At 37.7% G+C, this 25,781-nt stretch overlaps 1 protein-coding gene across 3 annotated transcripts in view; it reads left to right on the top strand.

Annotated features, from left to right (window-relative positions):
* The window catches only part of LOC306765006 (pleckstrin homology domain-containing family A member 7-like), a 120,605-nt gene that overhangs the window by 58,992 nt on the left and 35,832 nt on the right, over positions 1-25,781 (top strand). For all 3 annotated transcript variants that reach the window (XM_079252326.1, XM_079252325.1, XM_079252327.1), the window contains exons 3-5: positions 8,243-8,360; positions 17,916-18,020; positions 20,751-20,823. In XM_079252326.1, the coding sequence (XP_079108452.1) occupies positions 8,243-8,360; positions 17,916-18,020; positions 20,751-20,823 (296 nt within the window). The remainder of the gene's footprint in view (positions 1-8,242; positions 8,361-17,915; positions 18,021-20,750; positions 20,824-25,781) is intronic.

Below are 25,781 nucleotides of genomic sequence, written 5' to 3'. Positions count from 1 at the left end.
GTTCAGGAGCCAGCAATCAATATGAGATGATAGATAACACATGCTGATTTAACACATTTCCTTCTCTTTATATCCCTCACAAAAATAGAATCTCAGATATCTAAAAATATTTTGTTATGGTTTAGTCACATGAAAAACAATCTGTTCATTTACAGAAGTAGACTGGCACATTTTGTATGGGGAACTTTAAAACTTTCATATCATGTTAAAGAAAACTTCAAGAATAAATTTCAGTTTGTTGATATCGAATCAGCATAAAGAGGAATCTGAAACCAAACATGTTTGTAACTTAGTTTGAATAACCAAGGTAGTACAGTCTGATTTAATCCTAGTCGCACAATGTAGATCCAAATGTTGTTACACCCCGAACGGAAACCCACGTTTGCTCTCTGGTTACACTGTGGTGGACTTCAATATACCCAGCTATAATAAAGGCTCATGTCATTATTTCACTTATTTGGTGTTTTTCCTCTCAGTAAAATTTAAAGTAAGAATTTTAAGATGTGGGATAAAAGTGTGTCCCTTTCAGCCAGACTTATCTGGTTTCAACTTGAGATACACACCTGTTCATGTCCTCAGATCTTTTCCATCCTCTTGTCTGCAGTAGTCGGTTATTGGACTATGTCATTGTGACTCTGTTTTGAGCCTTTTTGTTTTTTTCCTCCAATTTTCTCCTCTTTCTTTACTTCTGAATCTCTCCATCGTCACATCTCTTCTCTTCACATTTCTTTTTCTGTCCCTCTTCCTATTTTCTACCCACTCTGACTCATTGTCTCTCCCTCTCTATTTTTCTGTCTACCACTCTGTGCTTCCATCCTAGACGGTGAAGGACCAGGTTACATTTTTCTCGCTACATTCTGATGGATCTGCCTTATTAACAGCTGTGTAGGCGTGTAGCACGCCTGTCCAAACCACTATGATAATGTGTCAGTAAAACACACAAACACGCTGGAACCATGCATGTATGTGTGTAGCTGGGAAAATAGACTTTGATCACATTTCTGATGGAAGTCTGCAGTGGATTTACTCTGTATATCTACTTAGAAGCAGAGAGTGTCTTTGTAAGGGGTAAGGGTAATACTGTATTAATGATCACAATGTACATTATTGTGGGGTTCGGTTTAGTAACACCATAACTGTAGCACCTTTTCCATCACTGGAGTAAAAGAGACTTGGAAGAGACAGGAAGAGAAAATGTGAAAGAGGCAAGTCAGACCTACATACATACTGATAAAGGCAGTTTTTAACTACACTGTGTTGTTTTGTTAACTTATCCTGTTAACAAAGGCTATTGCATTGTCTTTTTTATAGGAGTATGATTGTTTTTATTTTCTTCTCAATTTGTCTTGTTTAGCAATTCATATATAAAAAATTAAGAAAAGAACCCAGAACAACATCTAAACAACTAAAGGCCTCACTTGCCTCAGTTAATGTCAGTGTTCATGATCCACCAATAAGAAAACAAAAATTGTGATCCATGGGAGATTTCCAAGGTGAAAACCACAACTGACCAAAAGGAACACAAAGGCTTGTTTCATATTCACCAAAAAACATCTTGATGATCACCAAGAATTTTGAAAAATTATCCCTTGGGCTGACAAGACAAGTAGAACCTTTGGGAAGGTGTGTGTCCAGTTACATCTGGCATAAAAATAAAACGACATTTGATGAGAAGAATATCTTACCAACAGTCAAACACAGTGGTGGTAGTGTGTTGGTGTGGGGCTGCTTTGCTTCAGGACCTGGATGACGTGCTGTAATTAATGGAACCATGAATTACACCGTTTACCAGAAAATCTTGAAGGACAATGTTCGGTCATTAGTTTGTCACCTTAAACTCAAGGGCACTTATGCAAGAGGGAAACAACCCGGAACATACCAGCAAGTCCACCTCTGAATGGCTTAAAAGAAAAAAGAAAAAAAAAAAAGTTTTTTGGAGTGTGGCCGAGTCAAAGTTCAGAATTGAATCCAATTGAATTTCTGGGCTGTGACCTTAAACCAGCAGTTCATGTCCGAAAACCCTCTCGTGTCACGGAGTAAAAACAATTCTGTGGAGAAGAGAGGACAAAATTCTGCCATAGAGATGTGAAAGGCTCATTGCCAGTTATCGCAAACGCTTAGCTGCAGTTATTGCTACTGCAGATGGCACAGCCAGTTATTATGTTCAGGAGGCAAATATTACATAAGGGTAGAGGGGTGGGACACTCCGGTCCTCAAGGGCAACAGTCCTGGAAGTGTTAGATGTTTCGCTGCTGCAACACATCTGACTCAAATCAATGGCTAATTAGCAGACTTGCGCAGAGTTTGATGCGAAGCTGTACACATTTCTGTGAATTAAGTCTGATTTTTATTGCTGGAGTAATACAGTCTCATTCATGATACGTAAGATGTTACATTATTCCAAATACTCAGGCCCCCTCATTTAATTTGATTGTATCAAATCAAAGGTGAAGTGCCCTACAACCCCAACACAAAATTTTTCACTCCTCAGTCGGATTATCTACCCCCCACTCATAGGTTATTTCAGAGGTAAAACAGCAGGTCTGCCATCACAGTTCCAACATTTTTAACATGTTTTGTTGCAGAGGTTGCTTAGCACAATCCAGTTGTGATGGATTATGCTGTCTTACCTTCTGGAATTTGGTATTAAGTTTGTGGTTTGAAGTAATTTTTCATAATTAGATATTCAGTGCTTGAACTAGTTGCAACCCAGAACAATAACCGTGCTGCTATTTAAGGCCTTGATGGGCTTGTGTGAATCTCAAAAAAAGAACACTTTTCCCAAACATTAACCTGGTCTTTTAAAGAATGACCCTACTGGGTCCTCGCAAACTTACCTGTACATTCTTCACTCATACCTTTTACTACAGCTACAGTGTTACAGCTCAGCTGTAGCACAAAGATAACCTTTAGTTGCTGCCTCACTCAGCTCCTCATGCTGGCACATGGACTAACTTAAGCTTGTGGTATCTCTGAAATTTGTCACCTTCAGCTCCAGTTCTACCTGCGCCAACCAGGGACCTTTTAGAGGGATGTCAACATCAGCTTTGATGGAGGCATCAGCTTTCACACCCTAAAAGCAAAGCTGAAGTTTAGTTTGAGGGGGTTGGCAGTGTGCACGTGTGTGCACGGAAGCTTGCCAAACAGGGGTTTTCACATATTCAGGTTGCTGAAGTGTCAGGACTTTGCAGCTTAAAAGACAGCTTTATCAGAATTGATAGTGGCAGTAGGAGATATGGGACTTTTTGGTGGGTGTACATTATTAATAGGAGCCACCAGACATTTGTAATTGGCTGCAGTACTGCTGTTGACATGGAGGATTGCCATTCAGTAAATTGATCTTAGGGATCAAGTTAAAACACATCCTGTGCACATTTGATTTTTGGTGATAAGAATGCTAACCACTTAAACAAACACAATTCATTAATATTTTTCATAGCCATGTTACTAAGGAAGGCTTCAGCAGTAAATCATTTATTGAAGTTTAATGAATCAGGAGAAACCTTCCTGGCTTAGTATTCTGTCTGATATTTGGTCAGATAAACAGAATTTCTGGCTGTCACTCAGCATGTCTTGCACCATATTATTAAGTTATGACCCGCAGTCCCACTCCATGGTTTTTAGACACTCTTTACTGCTTTTTTCTCTTTGGAGATGTATTTTTTCTGTCTTTGGACTACTTCCTTTTGCACATATATTGGACTGGAGATTTAACTTAAGCTATGCCAGCAATGTAACAAATGCAGACATGGTGATTGATCAGAGTTGCAGCATGGCAAAACTTTGTTAGGCCGTTGCTATAGCAGCAGAGTGGAACTAAAAGAGGGGCATGCAATTACAGGTGGAAAATGTCTTGAGGCATCTACTTGACTATTCAAAACATGGCTGGCAGATTTGAAGCTCCACTAGTTTAGCTGCTTTTGACTTCTTTTAGCAGGTGAAGCTGTTACTATGGAATAGATCTTTCAGTTTCTTTCAAATAGGTTATTTGCTTTTCTTCCGAGTAGGTAATAAAAAAACTTGATACCAGTCTCATGTAATAATCTAGTATACCCACTACAGACACTTCTGAAGATTAGTTTTAATTGATGCAAAACATAAAACTGATGAATACTTGATGTGACATCAGAATAGGTTTATTTTATGTTTAAATAAACCTCCTGGGCAGCTCAAACTAACACAGAGATGTACTGCCTGCCATGGCAGCTTGTTCCAACAATGTTGGTTTCTATGTGATTTGTATACCTGACATCATTGTAACTGAAGAAGAAAGTGTGAGAAAAAGGATAAAAAAAAAAAAAAGATTAAGGAAAATATGCAGGATTAATCTGAAACCAGTAAAGTTCTGCTCAAAGCATTTATGGTCTAATAAGCACCAGTGAGATGAGCAAAGTTGGCATCATGACAAAAGAACACATTTGGACTTAGCATGTTGATGTCCAGACAAATCGAGCTGCAGCTCTGAGGAAAACACAGTAATTTAGCCTTCAGGGTAAAGCTATCTATACTAATGTGGATCCAATTGTTTAGTTGCATACTCAGTGCTCAGGATTAATGTCATTTATTGAACCTCACGCATGTACATTTTTTTTCTTTACATCTCTGACCCTCAAAAAAACAACAACAAACTATCTTACTACACCATGGAAATGACAAAGTAATTGACAGGCAAAACAGAGACAGCAAAAACAAATAATCTGCAACAAAAAGCAGCAATTTACCCCCATCATCATCGCCGAGATGAAACACTTTGACTGACTTGTTCAGACAGAAGTGTCAAGGAAGCTGTATTTAAAGCTTGTGATGAAGACTTGTCCTTTTATAAGTAATATTCTAATATTCCTCCAAAACCGGGAGATGGGCTGTTTGCTTTCATGTCTTTAAAAAGAAAAGATTTTAGCATCTCTCTGCTTGCCCTGACATCAGATTTAGAGAGGAGAATTGAGTTTAACAATGTGGCTGTGCTGAAATAGTGACTACCACTCTTTGTTTGGAGAGGTGATGATGAAGTGCCTGTGTGTTTTTTCCCTCCCGCATAATTGATTGGAACATTTCTAAATGTTTTCCTCTGCACAATGCAAGCAGAGGGTGAATATTTTGAAATGTCAGCTGTGTCTGCGTGGGCTGCTGTTGATTTTTGGACTTATTTGTTTCCTTCCGTCTGCATGTTTTACATGCGTCTGTGGCTGTGGGAGGTAACTACGTGACTTTTTTCTGACTTCTTTTGAGGGGTATCATTAAACTGCAGAAAATGTCTCGCTGTAAAATGTCAGAAACTTTATAACAATTACCTTTCCTGTCTGACTAAGTCTTATTTGTGGCTTCATTGTTTCGCAAATGCAATCTTTCCCTTCACAGATTGATCACTGCTGACTCATTGGAAATATTGCAGATTGAGTTTCATATGCAGTATACTTTACATCAGTTTTTGAGTTCAGATCAGATACTTTTGTCTTTCAAAGTTCCTGGTTTTTCTTGAGCTATCAGTTTCTTCACAACAGAGAAGAAGAATCACAGGGTGTATTTTCAGCGTATCCTGATGGAAAATTCACTGAAAGATCCATCATAGACCAACATTTGTGCTTCCACTGCATGCATTTGAACCATCATTAGTGATAGTTGTTGTTTACTTTTATTCTGATGGTTGTCTGTGAGCATGAGTTTGTTGGTTTATTTTTAAGCTCCTAGCGTTCCACTTCAAAGAATTTTGCATAGCTCGGGTCATTTTGGTTTGATGAGTGAATTTTTCTCAAGTGATCGCCCCATTAGATTGCATCCCTGCACCACATCCTTCCAGCTGTCAAAACTAACTGTTGGATATTCTCCAGTGATTTAATGTTGCACTTCTGTAAATTCCCAGGGGCTTTATATGAGAAAGTTGAACAAAATAGAAAAAAAAAGAAATCAGCAGGGATTAAAATATGCCGGCTTTTATTCTCCAGTGTAGGTCAAGCTTAAAAAACAGAAACAACACGAAGGCGGCGCATTATCAAGAACTCTTCTAACATTTCAAACATCTTATGATGAGTAAAATGAACCTGAGTTATTATGCCAGAGGATCTAGGTGTGGAACAGATGTTTTGTTTTACAGATGAATCAACTGCAACACAGTCGCTATTAACCTAATAACTGTGCATATTTCCAGCAAGGAGCACTTCGACATGAAGTGCAACGACTCCTCTGTGTTAATGTTAGCATTGTGCCTGTTTAGTGCAGGAAGCATCCTAAGTATCTCAAAGATTGCATGTTTTATTCATTACTGCTTGATGTGCATGATTGTGCTTATTGGATGGTGTTATCTAAGTCCTTAAGGTGTCTGTTTTTTCTTATTATAAAAGGGACACCTTAAACTTTATAACGCAGCAGTTTGACACAGCTGGTAACACTTGATACTGTACTTTGCCTACTTAAAGGTTACTTAAAGGTCAGAATTTGAAAGGGAATAATAAGTGTACGAATTAAGTGGGTTTTTTTTTCTCTCTATCAGTCGCTGCAATCAGCTTTTCCTTGTCGAAGTACTTCAATCAAAGCTGCTGCACTTGATTTGCTTTTGTAGCAACAGTTTATGGAGAACAGACTCCATTGTATTAATTTAAAATCTAACGTGAGCTAGCAACAGCAAACTAAATGTATGATTATCAGAAGACCTAAAATCCATGCAGGTCTCATGCTGTGGTGTTCTTATCACAGACTGGTTGGCCAAAGAGGTTGTTGGATGGATTTGCATTTCTGTCAATCTGCCCTTGGGCACCTGTTGCTGTTCGTACAGTTTACCACCACCGGTGTGACTCTCGAGTGAATAAATAACAGATTCAATGTAAAGCAGCTACCTTGAGTGTCCTTGTTGTTCATCTTCGTTCTCTTAATTCTATAGTCTATAGTGTATTTCTTTTCTTTCTCCAACTTGAAAATTTCTCTTGATGTCTCACCAGTTCTCCTTTTGTCCTCTGCTTCTCCAGCATCTTTTTGAGCTACATCTTGATGATTCTATTTTTTTCTTATTTCCATGACATTTAACTATTTTAAAATACCAGCAGCATGTCTTTACAATAAAGTATTTTATTCACAGTTTCTGCTTAAAACAGAAAAACCAAATGAAAATACAGATTTCCATTCCATTTAAATTGCTGTGATTAGAAATCTTAGAATAATTACAAGAATAAAACAACTGTAAACAGTATTTATTTTTTTATATCAAGGCAGATTGAAAGATCTGTTGAAGCTGAATTCTGCTGGGTAATACCACAACAATTTAAATAAATGAATGTATTTTTGTTGGGCATCTCTTGAGAAATGTAGGGAGTTTGGGCTGAAATTGAATCCCTGAGCGGAAGGATTTTCCTTTCTTTTAAGGAGAGAGAGAGGAAAACAGAGATGTCTGTCAGTTTAACATGAATTATTTGCAAGGATCTAGGTTTCAAGCCCAAAGACTATTTCTACAATTATTTATCATAGATGTTGATTCATTGGTGTTGTATGTTTCACAGTCCTGACTGTCAACTGGTAACATCTCTTTGGAACTTAGGATTCACAGCTCTGTTATTATACTGTTATTATAGCTGCTTTACAGCTGCCAAGTGAATGTTTATTACTAAAGTTAACATTTGTTTTGCCCTCAATCTTAGAATCCACATTGTTTTTGTTTCTTCCTGATGGTAATGAAGGGCCAGTTTATTTGTAAAGCACATTTAATTTACAAAACAAGTGCATTACACAAAACAATAAAAGCATTACAGATGGTACAAAGAAAGTATATAAGAAATAATAAAACACAGAAAATAGAAAAAAAACCCATATAAATCATATATTAAATTAAAATGAAGTTCTACCTTTTGATGTTTGTATATAATCCATGTAGGAAATTATAGCACGGATTTATGGGCACTGGGCCAGCTACACTGTTACACATGATAAATAAACTTGAATAATTTCATATTTATCTGGATGTAGTTTTATTATTGCATTTTTTGCCTGTTTTTGAAAACAAAAACGTGAAACAATTACAAAATTTGAACACACTGAAATGTGCTAATTTACAACAAACAAAAGAAAAATGGATGAAATGGAAAGATTAACAACACACTTCCTAAAAAAATAGATTTGTATAAACTTTGTTTAAGTAATGAGAAAATCTATATTAAAACTACATCAGAGGTCTTGAAGCCCCTGTGATCTGCCGGCCATGTCTTTATAGTGTATTGACGACATTTCATTGTGTTTATGAATATGTGTGTGTGTGCAGGCCGCATGGTTCTCGCATGATGTCCAAACCCACAGGCGAACAGCTTTCTAGCACCACCGTCAGCGAGGCCTCCACGGCCATTACCTCCTCCACTGTGGACACCACTTCCACCTCCAAGGTCAGTGTGCATGGTTGTGTCAATTATTCACTTATCTAATATTAACTTTGCAATGTTCAGTATAAAGTTAATATTAGTTAATTGTTCACTTATCTAATATTAACTTTACACTGAGCGTTACAAATATTTTCATTTATCTTTTCCTCTACACTTGGTGTTTCTGGCCTTGGCAGAGGACTGCTTGCTTTTAGGAGCTCTTGCTGTTTACAGGGTCAGTTGTGTGAGAGTTTAAATAAAATCTTCTTCTTTTAGCTTTTCTGCTGCTCAACCACAATGTTAAACAGATAACAGAACAGGTGAATTCCTGTCTTTATCAGGAAAACAGGTAGTGCAATGAAACCCTGAACTCTTTTTATCCTGTTTTGTAATGCAAGTTAGTTGCATAGTTTCTCACAGAAACAGCTACACAGTGCAAATGCAAAAGGCAGACTGAAGCAAGGAAGCTTGTTTGCTAACACAAATAGTTTTTAATGAATGAAGTCAGCTGAACTAATGTGCTAATTGATGATAATATGTTAAACTCAGCAGGTTCATGAGCCAAGTATAGCTCCAATTACCACTTATCATCTCAAGATGACGGGTGCTTTTTCTGAAGTCAGACTCTCTTTACCAAAGGAAGGCATGCCTAAGGCTTGTAAACTTAATCACTTTCAAAATGTTATCCTGCTGGTCTCTAAATCGTATTGTAATGCCACTGATATAAATGGATGTCTGTTTCCTTGTTTTTATTTTCAAGTGAGTGTAGGGCTGCAATATGCAATATCATAGCTGAATGTTGCAATTTTGGCATGACTAGCGATTAATCAGTGTATGTCGTGTTTATCTCTGTTGTATTAATGAGAGGTGCATTCCACCTTTTCACCCATGCATGTTAGCTGGCTCGTTAGTTGGTTTGTTGTAGAACATGCACAAAAGCAGAAAATCCTCTAAGTGAATGCAGCCCTCACTAATACAGCTCTGCTTACCATATTTTTATTTACAATTTCTGTTGAATATTGCTGCTATTCTTACATTATTAAGATTGTGTATGCTAATATTGCAGTAATAACAGTAATTTGTTAAGATATTACAGACTGCTAAATGAGAGGTAGAAAGTGATAGTAGAGAGTTGTGGCGATAAGGTAGGCGTGCCAAAGTTAATCTAAACAGCTGATAACACTCAGCTTTGATAAAGGCATTGTATCCATTATGTCCAGTGTAAAATGTGACACAGGAGGAAATGTTTTATGAACATCATATTGAGATGGAAGCTATGGGAGAGCTGAGAGCTGAACAGGAAAACTGTGCATTCTCCAGCATAGTTTATAATGAGAATCGAATGGTCAGACCCTTTAGAGGTCAGAGATTGATTCTTTTTATGGCCACCTACTGATGTAGTTGGATACAAGTCTGTTTTTTATCTGCTTCATGCCAGCACTGATTAATACTAGACAATTATTGATTAAGGGTCTTTTGTTCTCCAACATCAGTGTTGAAACTGACAGCAAACTGGGTTTCAATTCCTCCTCTTTACCTTTATTTTGCTTTTGCTCATAAATATGTCATTTATAGTTTACAGATTTTTGACTGCATTCCCATTGCCAAGTCTTAAAGCGAATCTTCTAAAACCTCCCATTCATATAACCATCAGCCCACACCAGCAGAAATGATACGATACTCATTCATATTTAGTTTGAAGTTTTTCTTTCCCTTCTCAAGCTGCCATTACCTCAGACAAATTAGTGCCAAAATAACTAAAAGCTATAGAAAAAAAAACAAAACTCATAAATTTAACAGAGGAGTGCTGATAAATTAAAATCAGAGCTCCACAATTTAGAGTTTTGTTCTGAGGCATCAGATTTGTCATGTTTTTGGAACATAAAGACACCCCTGTGGCTTTATCTTCCAATATATATCACTATTTCCTCCAGTTCCTGCACACACATATGAATACACAGCTCTTCAGTTGCATGAAATCCCATCCCACCCCATCAACAGGTGCCGCGGGACCAAGATTGAACATGTGTCATTGGGTGCGGTGTGGCGATGACGCGACATCCATCATGATGCCTGGAGTTTTCCTGGCTTGCAGCCATCCCAGGTGCTCCAGCCCGTCACGCCTGCCACCAAACAGCATTAAAACAATGCGGAAGCTGTGATCTGACATGAGCAACCCTTAAGGATCTTTTTCAGAGGGAATATGTATCATCCCTATTCCCTCGTGCGTTGCACGGTGTCTTCATGAAATGAAACACTGTTTAACTAAGTCACATCCATTGTGCTTCTGACAAAACATTATAAGGTGCACTGAAGCTGAAATTATCTTATTCTTCCCCTGTGAGTTATATGTCACAATTTATTTTTAAGTACTTGTCGGCTGTATCGCCAGTTGCATGGCTTTTGTTCTTATTAACCAGAGTGCACAACTTCTGTGGGATTAATCAATGTCTGTGTCTTGTAGAAATTTTGCTTGGATTCCAGTTTTATGGATCCTTTATGAGCCTCCTCATTTCCTTTACAGAACAAACTCTACTCTTCAGTAAAATGAGTAATAACTTGGCACCACAGCTAATAGGACTAGGTTTTTTTCCTAGGTTTTAGGTTTTGAACAGTGTAAAGGGCTCATTTGGATTTATTAGAATGGAGATGGAAACTAAAGGTCAAAGCTTGGCTTTTTGCTTCTTAAAGGTGAGACTACTTTAATGTAGTTCAGTGGAACCAAAACACATTTTACACAATCATTTGAAAAAGAAAAAAAAACCATTTAGTTTTTTCTGCCTTTCAGGTTTCTGAGTTTTTAAGTATTTCAGCTGACTTAAACCTTTGTTTCCAAAAGGTTAAATACATAATTTAAAGATAAACTGTCATGATTTGAAAGACTTTATTCGTAACTTTTTAGTGATAGGGATTACGGCTGTTTTCATGCCAAATGAATGGCTTTGCTGTTTACAGCTGGTCAACATCCAGTTTTTGTTGGACTCTCCGCAAAAGGGTGATTTGTGAAAATGACAAACAAACAAATAAACAAACAAACAAAAAACATTAAAGAAAAACTGAATTCTTGGCCTGATTTGGGGGTGCAGGAAAGTCATTTATCATTATTATTATTATCGTCATTATTTTTTATTATTGTTATTATTATTATTGATAACAACAAGAATAACAATATGGGAGCATGATTGGTTGGTTGTCTCAGTAAAAAATAAAAAATAATAATAGTTTTTCTGTTGTTATTCTTAATTGGAAAAATTAGACTGCACTTGATCCATTTATAGCTCATTTAGTCGAGCGCAGCAGGCTGCTAAATTCAATCAAAAAGCAAACAGTTGGGGGGGGTTAAGGCCTTGCTCAGGTGCCCACAGTGATTCATCATTTTCTTCACAAGACATTTTTATGTCTGAACAGTCTGTTGTAGCTCTTTTTGTGAGGAATCTAACGTTCTCCTCTGAGAGATAATAAGCATGTAAAGTTGTGACAGATGAAGGCTCATCACTCCACACGCTATTTCCCACCATGTAAATTAGCAAAGTGAAGTGCTGGTTTAGCTTGTTTGACTGGATAGGACTGGATCGCTTTAACCTTAGAAAATATCAAGTGTCCTCATTTACGTCCATTTGGCTTGATATGGAAGTGTTACTTCCATATCTTAGTGTTATGGAAGTGTTAAATTAACTTTTTTTTTGAAAATATGGCATCAAAGGAAGATCTGTCTTTAAGATAAATTATCTTACACAAAGTATAGGGTGGAGAAATAATGAGAGAATGACAAAATAAGTAAAAATAATGGAAAAGTTATTCAACGATTTTGAGGTCCCTTTCAATGAAAATCATTTTTTTTTGTTCTGACAGAACAAAAAAAATTAGGGGCGGCTGTAGCTCAGGAGGAAGAGCAGTTGTCCTTCAACGGGTAAGTTGAAGGATCGATCCCCTGAAATGCCGAAGTGTCCTAGGGCAAGACACTGAACCCCAAACTGCCCCTCCGATGTGCCTATTGGGGTATGAGTGTGTAGAATGAGTGTGTGTGTGAATGTGTGTGTGAATGGGTGAAAGTGACAAGCTTTGAGTGTATGACTAGAAAAGCGCTATAGAAGTACAAGTCCATTTACCATTTACCAACTTCCATCAGTTCTGCCTAGAACACTCTCATGGGGATCTCTGTTCTTGATGCTGAGAAATAAAGACAGGACTTGAATCAGAACAGGAGGAGAGGATTTCACAAGATGTATGGGAAGATATTTTGGAAAACTCTAAAAGAATAACAGATTATAACTTATCTAGGGCACTGCAATAAAAAAATTTGACACATTATATTTATCACCTGATTGTCACCCTGAATTTAAGCCTGTAACCTCTTCTTTGTGTGTGAAGTGAAACATAATGAATACTGGTAGTCTTCCATGCTGCTTGTGGTTCTTTGTATTACAAAGATACTGGAAGGCAGTCTGGGATGTAATGAAGACCATGTTAGGAATGTTTCTCTGACCAAATCCAGCAGGGTTTCTTTCAAAAAAGAAAAAGAAGAAAAAGAAAAAATAAGTCCAGTCCTTTCTCCAGTCCATCGCAACCTTTTTTTTTTTGTAAAGAATTTTTCTCATTATACAGTGCACACAAGAACACTACATGTTACTGCTGACCAAGTCTGTGTTTTAGGAATGAAGTGGAAAAAAAAATCTGAATAAATTTAGTGTGTCTTGTTAATATGTCACAAAAATAAGAACATTTGAGTAAAAGTTGCAGTTTGACTTAATTTGCCTCACATGATGTTACACATGATGTGATGTCACTAGAGTTACTGCACTCATCCTCATGTTGAAATGCCACATTCCTCAGGCTTGATTTAACATCTTTCAGTTGTTTGAGCCCAACAGTTCATAGAGACTATTAACATGCCTACAGGATGAATCCAGTTTAATCTTTATCAGCTTAACACAAAGGGATGAAGGCTTAATTATTTCTTTTTTTTTTTTTTTTTTTTAAGCTTATAGTTTAAATGTCAAACTTTTGTTATATTCTCCAAAAAAATATAAGAAATAAACTTGTATTTGGTAATAAAAAAAAAATAGGAAAATGATAATAAACTGAATAAGCAAAAACTAAATTAAATTCTTAAATATAGAAATTATTTTAAAGCTGGAAAATTATGATGTGTAGTGGTAATTTGGTATATCAATTAAATTCATGAAACATAGTTCAAATTAAAGAGACTTGTTAAGCAAGTTGTTACAAACTTGCTTTTCTCTTTTTGTTGTCTTTTGAAAATAAGCTTGTTGTTTATTTAATTAGAGTAGTTTTAATCACTGTCAGTTTTAACAGTGTTCGTCATGTTTACAGGTACATCTCAAAAAATGATCATATTATGAAAAAGTTCAGTATTTTTGGTCACTCATTTCAGAATGTGAAACCTCTATATTAACCCCAGGTTGCTTTGATGGCAGTGTTCAAGTCATCGACATAGTTCGGACTGGTGTTTCTCATCTTCCTCTTACCTGGACTTCCATTACTCCTGAGCAGCACAACACGCTGATCGCTTCCATTGCCACGTCGCATTGATGCAGTAATTCATGCAAAAGGAGGCCCAACCAAGTATTTAGTGCTTCGAAATGAACATACTTTTCAGTAGCCTGACATTTCTGTTTAAAATATTTTTTCATTGATATTATGTAATATTCTAGTTTTCTGAAACACTGCATTTTTAGTTTTTATTATCTATAAGCCACAATCATGAAAATTTCAAGAAATAAATGTTTGAAATGTTTCACTCAATGTGTACTTAATCCACATAATATATGGATTTAAAATTCTGAAATGAGCAACAAAAAATGTTGAATATTTTTCATAATATTCTTATACTGCTCTAGTCTTCATCTTGTCATAAAATTAACATGCAAATATCCATTAACTTGTCTTTTTGGAAACAATTTTCTAAAAAGTTGAGCCTGTCTGTACATAACTAGCAATATACTGTGTTTTTTGTCATTGTGTCAGAATAACATTTGAGAGTTTAACATGTTTTAACTGAAATGAATAAAGTTAAAGCAAATCTTTTAATTTGGGAAGTTGAAAACAAATAACACTAGACAGGTTATGAAATCAGTTTGTCATTCACTAAATCATTTAGCTGGAAATTCATTTTAGCAATTAATTGAACCTGTTCTGACTCTTGGGAGCTGCTCTTAGCCACAGATCAGAGTCACTTATACAGGCTACAGTTAGGTGTGTAATAACTACCCTCCCTTTTCTAACTAAAGGGATTGCACTGCTCTTGTTTAATTACCGCGCCCTCCCAGATAATTCCTCTCTGTCTGGGGACTTGAACTCACAGCCTTCAGATCTCAGGCCAGATTCTCTTGGCTTTCAGGTTATTTAATTGTGTGCCTCTCACTTAGTAAGTAGCTGGTTTGGCTTTCAGTCACTCACCTACAAAACAGAGTGCTACTGTGCAGCAGGGACCACAGCTTGTTCCACAAAATTACACTCAGCCTAAAAATAGATCCCTGCATTGTACATGTACACACATATACACGCATATTTGCACACAAACACACACACACACAGATTCAGGCTGAGACAAACGTGTGACAAGCAGACATATAGTACATACTGTATATTAATAGCTGTGGGAACCTGATGTGAAAGGATTAGTTACACTGGGTATCTTCATCATGCTTGGCAAACCAACCACTTCTAATTAGCTGTTTCCCAGTGTTAGCCTCCCTTTGCTGCTGCCAGACACAGTCACGCAGCCATCACACCAAATATTTTATTATATCAGTGAAAGGGTGGTGTGCTGGCATGGTTGATGTTTGTGCCTGTGAGTTTGCATGCATCGCTGGGTGGGGGGCAGTCATTCTTCTGGGGTATCAGACTAGAAGATAATGTAATGAGATCTCATGAATAAATGCCCTGTTACAAGTACGTTTGGTGGAGTGTTCTGCGTATATTCCCCTCCTCATATAAATAAATGTCCAAAGGCAATCAGAAGCATAATTTCATAGCAGCCACACTGATGAGCCTGCTTGCAGCACAGATGTCTCTGCAATCTTGTTTTTTTGTTTACCAGTACTGTGAAATAATCAGTGGCAAAGTGAGCAAAATAATTGGGGCGATTCTTCTGATGATGCGTTTCATTTCATACCCAATGTAGTTCTAAGTCATCACATAAGCATGAGATGAGTTCTCTGTAAATATCTATAGATCCTTATGCCATGTTGGTTGTGAGATGGGTCTTTGTACATTTAGCTTGTTCACCCACGCATGACAAAAATCCCATTTGACTAGAACTTGGTTGAATTTGGAGTTCACGGAACAACTCAAACTTTTATTTTTGTGCTCATTGAATCCATCTTGCTGGAGGAGGAGGGTGTTAGATACCATGAGGAAATTGACCAGAAGTTAGTCACTAAATTTTAATTGTGCATCATAAATGATTTTTTAAAATAAAAGCTAAGTGTCTACGCAGACGTATATAAGCAATAAGAATATTTCTTTGTCTTTCAGAAGGTTAGTGATTTGACCACAAATTTTCCCAAATCAGAGATCCCCAACTATGGCCCTCAAGGTCCACTATATCCTGCACACTTGCTATGTTTCCCTGTTTGTACAAGCCTGACACAAATTAATCTCAGATTGATCTCAATAACAGATTTATGAAGATCCATTTTTATTTGAAATGGATGAATGGGAAACATTGAACACCTGCAGGATAGTGGGCCTTGAGGAACAGAGGATAGCTTGTTGAAATGTCTTTTGGAAAAAAAAAGACATTTTGCCTCAAATGTTTCCACTGGTGTGGGTCTGTGTGTGATAGATAAAAAAAATACTACATTGGTAAAATACTGTAAGAATGTGATTCTTACAGCAAGAAGTAAATGGGTGATGGTAACGTCTTGTAAAAGTGCTATGAGTGGACATGAAATGGGCTTTGTAAGTAGAGTCTGTTTATCATTTTCTGTGGACTCTGATGTTTAAGATAAAATAGAGCTGGATGGGGTCATTTCATATGCAAACTTAAGGAATGCAATCAATGCAGGAATACCCCAGGCATGGGTGTCCTAGACACCAAGTCAGCACAAAACCATTTCAATTCACTTTATTTGTGTGGTGGCTCAGACATCTGGTCAGGATGCCCTCTGGATGCCTCCCACAGGAGGTGGTTTGGACATGCTTCTTTGGGACGATGCCTAGGGACAGAGCCAACACACTGGGAAGATAATTTTTCTCAGTTGGCTTGGGATTACCTAAATGTCCTGCAGCTGGGGAAGACAGAGGTCTGGGGATCCCTGCTCAGACTGGTGTTCCTACAGCCTGGTCCAGATGAGCAGTACAAAATAAATGGATTATTTGAATGATTATGGGAAATACAGGTTTTCTTTTATTTATAAATCCTTTCATTGCACACTGTGATCTTGAATTAAATTTAAAAACCAGTTTATTACTGATTCAATATTGAAATGGTAGAATAAGTCAGACCATACATTTCAGCATGACCCGAGAAGAGCTGTCCTTGAGCTTCGACGGGGTAGATTGTTACTTATAAGAAAAAAAGATAATTAATGGAAGTATTGTCTTGGTTGAAGAGCTCAAGCCTTGAACTTTCAAAGTTAATAGTTTTCCTGAAGGTTAAATGAAATCTGTGAACATGCAGAAACTGATTGCCTTGCCTCTTGACTTTTTAACATGCTTTTTTACTATGTGTGTGAATTAATGGTTGCCCTTTTTCTTCTGCAATTTAACGCTTTTCTTATGGATCAAATGTTGGCCTCTTACATAGGATTATAAGTCCACTGGCATCATTAATATCTGTTCATGCTGATAAAGAGAGGTATTCTGGGAGTTACTCTGTGATGACACCTGTCAGGTTTAGTAGCCAGACTTTCCAAGCAGATGTGTCTGGCAGTCAAAACCGCTGACCTGGAGGTCATAAATCCTGTTTTTTTTCTTTCAATTTTTCAAAAAAAATTTTTCATTTAAAAAAAAACAAACAAACTTCCTATCCGCCAGTCTTCAGATTCTTTTGTCAATGTCTGACAAATGCCATAGCAACGCTAGCCATCACTGTCTCAAGAGATCAGGTGGAAAATGGTCTGTTCTCAAATAATGGCTGTAATTAGGTGACAACTGGGGCAGAACAAGACAGGTACCTAAAAAAAAAACCTCAATAATGATGGTGTGGTTGAAGGTCCATTCAGTACTGTTATAAGTAAGATTGAATGGGAAGATGAGGCACAGGCAGCTTATTTTCAAAGATACTGCTGTTGTTCACAAAACAGTCACACTTCATTGTAGACTCTATAATCACAGGTGCAGTTTGTGTGTTTTTGGTTTTGTCATAAATAATGAACCAAGCCAAATCAACATGGAAAACATTTCATGCTGATGTGCAGCAATTATCCATCTTTGTTCCTTTGAGTAAACTATACAGTAGTTGTGAAAAAACAGCATCTACAACACACTCTTCTGACAAGGGAAGCAGTCCATATTGAGTGTGAGTGTCCTGTTCATCAGCTCTTCACTGCTGGGACTTTTATGTAATTGTGTATCATCCAAACCATCCACTCTTGTTTGTATTTGTTGCAGGCTTCTCGGCCAGGTGGGAAGGTTCATAGCTTTGGGAAAAGAGAGCAAGCTATCAAGAGGAATCCCAATGTCCCAGTGGTGGTCCGAGGATGGTTGTTCAAACAGGTAAACAATGCCTGCTCAAAGTTGAAATAGTATGTATTTATAATCAAATGAGGAATACTGGTATGAACTTAAAAGGGTTGTAATTTATACTACTACTGAAATATTATGTGGGTTGCTCCCATTATATTGCCTCTAGTTTGGAGGACTGGTTTCAGTGGTTACTGCCAATGAATGTTTTAACATGAATGTTGAGTGGCTCCAATAAACCTGATTTAAACCAAATGGCTCCATCTGCATGGTCTGCATCACTTCCTCTCAGCATCGAGTCAACATAGCAAACACTTACGTCCATGTTAACAGACAAAGTATGTTGCAATGCTTAAATGAATGAATTCCAAGTGCAGATGAGGTTTGCTGTCATTAGAAAGGCTGGTTAACCGTTACAGCTGTGTGTAAAGCAACAGCTGAGCGAAAGATGCAACCAGAAACACCTAAAGACACAGAGCAAATGGCTTTAACACTTTGCACGCTCTTGTAGCAATATAATCAAGTGTCTATCAGGTCATCGCTTTTTGTGAGATAATGCAAAAGTGTTGCATGGTAACGCAAAAGGAAAAAATCCCTGTGTCTTCTAGTGTGTACGCACAACTAAGATAATCAACCACAATATTACCATTTCCATTGGGCGATTAATAAAGTATATTTGTATGGGCCAATTGATGCAAGTCTATATAAAAACAGGAAATTGTGTGTGTAGGGTGTGTGTTTGGCCGGAAAGGAAATTTAGTTTTTGACCGATTTGCCAGGAACACGCTGTTGACGTGCAGAGTGCCATTTGTTTATAGACATAATGGAAAATGAACTGGAAAATAAATAGGCTTTTAACTGGCAGCGTCTGGATAGTTAAATAACATCATCCACACCAAGTAAAAGCGAGTCAGCAAAATGTCCGGATCTTAAACATTCCAGTGGCTTAAAGAACTGGCTCAGCCCCTTCAATTTTAATGTAATTTTTTATTGAACTGAAACCTGTATATATCTGTTGTGCTGTGGAGCAAAATGTTCTGTCATTCACAGGACGTTTTTCATGGCATTTTATCAGAACAATGCAAAGCCACATTGAGCATGTATCCAGTGATGGTGCACCCTGCACTCGCTATCGCAACACATGCTAGTCTAGCGGCAACCAAAACAACTAGCCAGTCACTACGGATTTCATTACAAAAGTTAAAGATACAAAATTCATATTAAGTAAAGTTATGTTTCTGTTCCTTGATGTTGAACTCATTCATGTTGATGTTATAACGTTAAGGGGACTTGCTGTGATTAATATAAATTGGAGAAAATTAATTTTGCCAAGTTCAGATGGTGTTAAAATGTATTCCATTTCCAACAAGCTCCTGCTTTAAAAGAGGAGAACACAAAAATGACACCAAAAAAAGATAAAAGCTGTTGCTGGTCGGCAGACTATTGCAGCTGTTTTTTCGTTTTCACACCTCTGCACTTCCCTCTGACTGATCAGTCTACAGATAGTACCTCATTGAGGAACTCTCTTTTGGTGTTCAATACATCTTTTAAAAAATTGGGGACACATTGCATTTTCCAGGGACCCACTCAAATCGCCACCTGGGAATCCCAGTGACATGCTGTATTCAGTGCATTGAAAACCTATTAACATCACTGTATATTATAAGATTATGGCTGCACAGTAACAGCTGGGGTATTAAACTGGTCAGACTGTCCCCCAATTCTTCTGAAAACTGCTTTATGAAAACAATTTCAAAGAGTTGCTTCTGTAATTTTTTTTTTTTTTTTTTTTTTTTTTTTTTAGCAGATTCATCCCATTTTCACTGACAAATCTTTAGATTTTTTTTTGTTTCATAATTTCCAACAAAATAATTATAATTATTATAAATGTGATAATTATAATGTAGTCTTATTATAATGTCATCTTTGATGCCAAGGTTTGATTTCCATATGACTGATTAGAAAGCTAAGTAGTTGGCAAATCATTCAGCATCCTACACTACAACAACCCTGCTTCATTCTTGTTATTTAGTCGTTTATCTCCTGACAGTCACAGACTGGTTGTTACTGGAGAGCATTTATATTTAAAATAACCAGAGTTGGCATCATCCCACTGGAAGAAGCCTGGCCACTATAAAAATACCTGTCAGTGATGTTACTGCAGGCAAATTATAATCAGATGACAACACAAAGTGGCATGCTGACACATTGGTACCGACACAAGCATGCAACCCATCTACTGTATAATAATCAGCAAATGTTTCACATGCTGTAGAGGCTTAGCAGGCATTATCACAACCACATAGATGCAGCATGTTTTATCACTTTCATCCACTTTTATTTTAGTCAAAGAATGGGTATATACAACTAGATATATTGTCCCTATTGTTTCTCCTCTGCTCTTTAAAAGGCCACTTTTCCAGCCAGAAACATACAAGACAAAGCAGGCAGGAAAGCTGTGGTGACAGGCACAGAGAGCAGACAAACAACTACAAATAATCACCTTCCTCCTTCTCCTCCTCTTTCCTGTTTGCTCTTTTTATCCATCTGCTTATGTCCATCACACTTCTTTAATTGTTTTGGTTTTCTACTGTCCCAGTCTGTCTCTTTATCTCTGTTTTCCCCTCACTTCTCTCATCTGCCCCTCTCTTTTTCCTACTCAAGATCTCTGTTAGAGAAATCTCCCCCAAGTTTGCACAGTGTATTTCATCTTATTATTATCCATTCTTTACTTTTACTGTTTACCCCTCCTTCTCTCTGCAGGACAGCTCTGGAATGCGTCTTTGGAAGAGGAAGTGGTTTGTCTTGGCGGATTTCTGTCTGTTCTACTACAAAGGTGCGTCTTTCTGTAATGTTGATAAATCTTGCTTGTGGAGGAAAGAGCTGATGCTTTTTCTGCCACCTGTGTGTCTTTCCAGCTCCCCCCACCCTGAATCAGTCACTCAAGCTTTGACACACAACAGAACCACCTGACAAAACAGTTCAAATCATTGCAACTCTGCAGCCTTTATTAAGTGAAGCAACATACTGTAAGAAAGTCTCAACAGAATGGCCAAGACTGCAGGGTTTCTCTGCAGTTCGGAGTTATTTTTAAGTCTGGATGAATCTGAAAAAAAAAAAAAAGAACTCCCCAGTTTTTCTAGACTATTTTTCTGCTCTGTTTGCTTAATTATGATTACTAGGGTTCTCAAAAAAAACTAATGGATCCAATGTGCAGAGTTTGGAGCTAGCCTCATAAATATCCATGGCCAAAATTGTTTTTAAAGAAAATGCAGCAATAACCTCATTTAAATTGTATATTACATGAAAAGAACAAAAGCCGGCAGCTGTCATAGGACTGTGCATACACACACACACACACACACGCACACACACACACACACACACACACACACACACACACACACACACACACACACACACAAAAAAAAAAAAAACCCCTGCAAACCAGAAACTGAACCAGCAAAAGGAAAGGCATGTATTTGGCAGTTAAAAATTCAACCCACAACAACAAGAAAACCAAGCATTTGAAGCCAGGAAAACATACACCAATCCAGCCCACTCCTCATTTTACACTCCAGTCTGAAGTCTGAAGTACGACGATGTGCCAACATCTTTGAAGTACATAGAAAATATCACATACTACTAATGTTACTGTTCAATGGGTTGTGTTCTAATTTCTATACATGAGCAGGTTTAAATGGAGCATCAGTCTCCTGGATCTTATAGAGGAGTTTAACTACATATGGTCTGATTTTAAAATCATTGAACAACATTTACCCCCGAGTGACTGGACCAGAAGCACACATGGTTGTATTTATAAATTGCACAGTGACTCTTTGTAGATTTCTATGGTGTTGATCCTAAAGGAGAAAGAGAGAGAGAGATTCAACAAGGAAGGCAGGCTGATAGGTGAGTGGGTGGGCAGGCAGCGTAGCAGGGTAGCATTGACAATGATAGGAGACCTGAGGTGCAAAGAAAGACACTTGTCAGGAAAGGCAGGATATTCCAGAAGACAAGGTTTAAGTTACAGGACAGGACCTGAGTGTTTGATGACAGAAATGACCTGGTAAAGAGTGAATAGCAGAGCAGTGATGCAGCAAGGTGATGAGTTTATGAGCCACAGCTGTATCTGTGCCACACCCATCAATGACAAGACAGATGAGGTGAGACAAAGGCACATGTGGAAAAAGGAAAAGGGCAGAACAGGAAGAAACACATCCTTCAGTCAGATAATCATTGCGTCTGTTTGTACTTGCACACAAAGAATTGGTCCTAATAATGAGAATCTGCCAGATTCTAGATGAGTATGAGCATCATACCCTGAAAAAATTATGGGCTCATGTAAGGCTCATCTTTATTGTGGGCTTGTTTTTTATAAATATCTCAAATATAATTTATGTGCTTTGGGGAAAATTTGTTTACTGATATTACATTTTATCCCTCTAGGTGTCAGTTTTTAAAAGACAATATTACGTAATGTTAAGGCAAATGTTGAATATGAACCAGAGTTACTCTAAATTGTCTCAAGGAGTGACTGTGATCATGCATAGTTGTTTGTCTCTCTGTGTTGGCCCTGTGATAGACTGGCGACATGTCCAGGATGCACCCCGCCTCTTGTGCAACGATTGCTGGGATAAGCTCCAGCTTCCCATGACCCTAAATTGGACTAAGTAGTAAAGATAATGGATGCATGGATGGATGAACCAGAGGTTATGATGGGAGTAAAACTGCAGATCTAATTTGGTATTCCTGCATCACAACTATTAGATACTATGTAAACTGTGATAAATGGTGGTAAAATGTAGTAGAAATCCTCTGTCAAAAAATAAAAACAGGGAAATTGGTGAGTTTAGAATTTATTCAGTTTTAGTTTCCAAAATCAAACTATGTGATCCACATGTAATCCACTTTCTCATTTCTCTTTTATGCACGGCCATCATCAGTTTTTCTAGAGCTATTTGGATCTGTTCTGCGCTCACAGATTTTTCCAGTTTTCCACTACCTCAACCATATTCCTAAATACTGGAATTCTGCCTCCCCATCTTCAGTTTGGTAAAGCCTCAGAGTTGTCATCTCCCACATGTGATGCTATAAAATGGACTGATGGACCGTGATTTCCAACAGAAGCATCACTGTCACGGTCTCTAGCTGACCATTTGTCAGCCAGAAAGCATCAGAGATGGCTTATAGCTGAGAAAGTGTTTCCATATGTTGTGCGTTTCCTCTGTAGTCCACTCTTCATCACTAACTGTGAGTTCTTCTTCGTATGCTCTATATGCTGTTTCAAATTAGATTTCATCATAACCTTTGAATAGACCCGCACCCCTACACACAAACACCTGCCCTCCCCTTGCCTTCCAGATTTGTTATATAGAAGAGACACATGTCTGCCGTCTAGTGGTGGGAAGTGTTTACAGCTTTAAGCTACAGGAGACATAGCCCAGTGCTTAATGCAGTTTTGCGACTTTGATGCTTAGTCGGTTAGCCTTCCACTCTGCTGCTGGTCTTGCTGGGACCAACAACCTTCCATGTTGTGAGGCATCGTTGCAACACTGTCACACACCAAATGTCAGTAAATAAGGCTAAAAACTAAGGCTAATGGAAGACAAAGAATGCTTAACTAGATCAACCAACAGTCCGTCAAACGCTGATTAAAAACAAAACCGAACAAAAAAAAGCATGAAGTGGGAGCTGAAACCTGGATTCTGATGACACTGTGAAGTGCAGCAGATGAAGGAGATTGTAAATCACTTGGGGTGGGCACTAAATAGATCTTTTTAGTGAGTTTAAGCTGAAACACATTGGCACATACATTGACAGCTTACACATACATCACACACTCCCATCGCCACAGGACTCCTTCCACTGCCTGTCTTAATCTGCCTCTCCACGCCTTCCTTATTCATCTCCATCTTTTTAACAGATCCTTTTGGGAGACACAGCTCTGTCTGCTCGCCTCAACAGGGAGGGTGAAATCAATTCTGTGTCGTCTCATTTTCTCTCTTTTCTCTGTCGTCTTGCTAACTTCAAAGGTTCTTCTTCTCAACATAAAAACACTAGAATTGTCCCCAGCATCTCTCATCTCCTTTTTCATGTTCCCGTCTCATGTTTTCACACCAGAACAACCTAATCTTTCATTTTTTCTGTCTTTTATTGTTATAACTATTTGTTTAAAGGTTTCTGTAGGGAGTTGTAGAGGTCAAGTCTTTTATAATTTACCAACCTATTTTCTGTTCATACTGAGCAAACGAAATGAAGTCAACAAAGGTGAATTCACTTAAATAATCAGACACTATTAGTTTAATGCCAGTTGAAACAAACCTCCTCATTTGGAAAAGGACAGACATTTAAAAAACACTCCACAAACTTTGCATATGATCAAAGGATTGATTCATTAATCAAAGTCGTGAATGAATATCAACCATCATCGATGATGTTCATCACAGATAAAACCCACCTGTAGTTTTTGATGCACATATTGTTAAGAACTTGGAAAGATGGATTCACATGATCTTGCACGTCCCATAAAAGTCCAGCTACCTTGCAAGGTAAACTCACTATTGAGCTACAAGAGTGTCTTAGTATGTTCAACTCAACATGGTACAGCATGGCACGGCGCAGCATATGATCACTATTCCCAGACTGTGACTTTGCTTTAATTTAGTCCAGATTTTCAAACCTATATGTTCCCATCATGCAAGTTTCAGGCATCTAAATGGTGAATATGGCCATACTTACATGTACGATGAGAAAGGTATCCTCACACGGTCCACACTGATGCAAGGTTTGATTTAATTTGGTCAATTGCTTAATTACCTTTCAGTGCATCCTTGGACAAGGACAGATACAGTTAAATGTGCAGATGAAAATCCAACCACAGTTCAACTCCAGTCTGCATGTAATTAATGTCAGTGTTTTTGTGTGCTATGCACTGCTGTAGAAACCTAGCTATCTAATATTGGTAACTGTTTAAAGGAACAAACCATGACATTTTAGACTTCCATGGAGTCTTTCTGCATCGTCTTTCTTTGTAGATACTGTATACACTTTGTTCAGAGGTATTGGGGCTTCATGGGTTGCAGCCACTTTCATTTCACTATTCTGAACTAAAGGACTTTTGCATATTCTAGAGTAGACAGTCATCTTAAACATTACAAGCTTGAGCTCCTCTGAATCGTATTTGCTGAATGTACAAGCAGTTCTAAATCTGTGCAAAAGAAAACTGGTACACCTCATGAGTTCATACTTGCAACAGTGCCCTCTAAGCAGGCATTAATCCTGGGAATTCTCCAGCATAAAGCAGAGCTCATGCATTTCCAGTCTCCTTTATACAAGGACACAACCCAAATCAACCATGCAATAGAAATCACTTACCGTTCAAAGTGTTTGGTTGCTGTGCTTTCTGCTACCAACATCATATAACCTGTTTTTTTTATTATTTTTATTTTGATTCATTGGCATACCCACAAGAACTAAATTACAAAAAATGATACTTTTTCTATTACTGAGAACTCAGAATTTAGTAGGCTTGCGTGCAGCAAAGTGGCCCCTGTCCATTTTATTGGCCTCTCCCTACAAGGGGATTGAGTTCATGGCACAATTCAAGTCTGTCTGGCTTTGACCCAAAGATTCACAAGTTTCTGTGAAGACGTCCCAACTGTCCGAACAAATGGGATCTTTATTTAGAACTCTGGCAAGACAACATCTGCCTTTGGCTGCATTATTTATTGAAATAAAGGTTTGATTTATTTATTCTGTCATACTTTATTCAATTAATTAAAATTCTGAGCT

Source organism: Telmatherina bonti (assembly GCF_933228915.1).
Source record: "Telmatherina bonti genome assembly, chromosome: 2".
Lineage (NCBI taxonomy): Eukaryota > Metazoa > Chordata > Actinopteri > Atheriniformes > Telmatherinidae > Telmatherina > Telmatherina bonti.
This window is presented reverse-complemented; position numbering and strand designations above follow the sequence as displayed.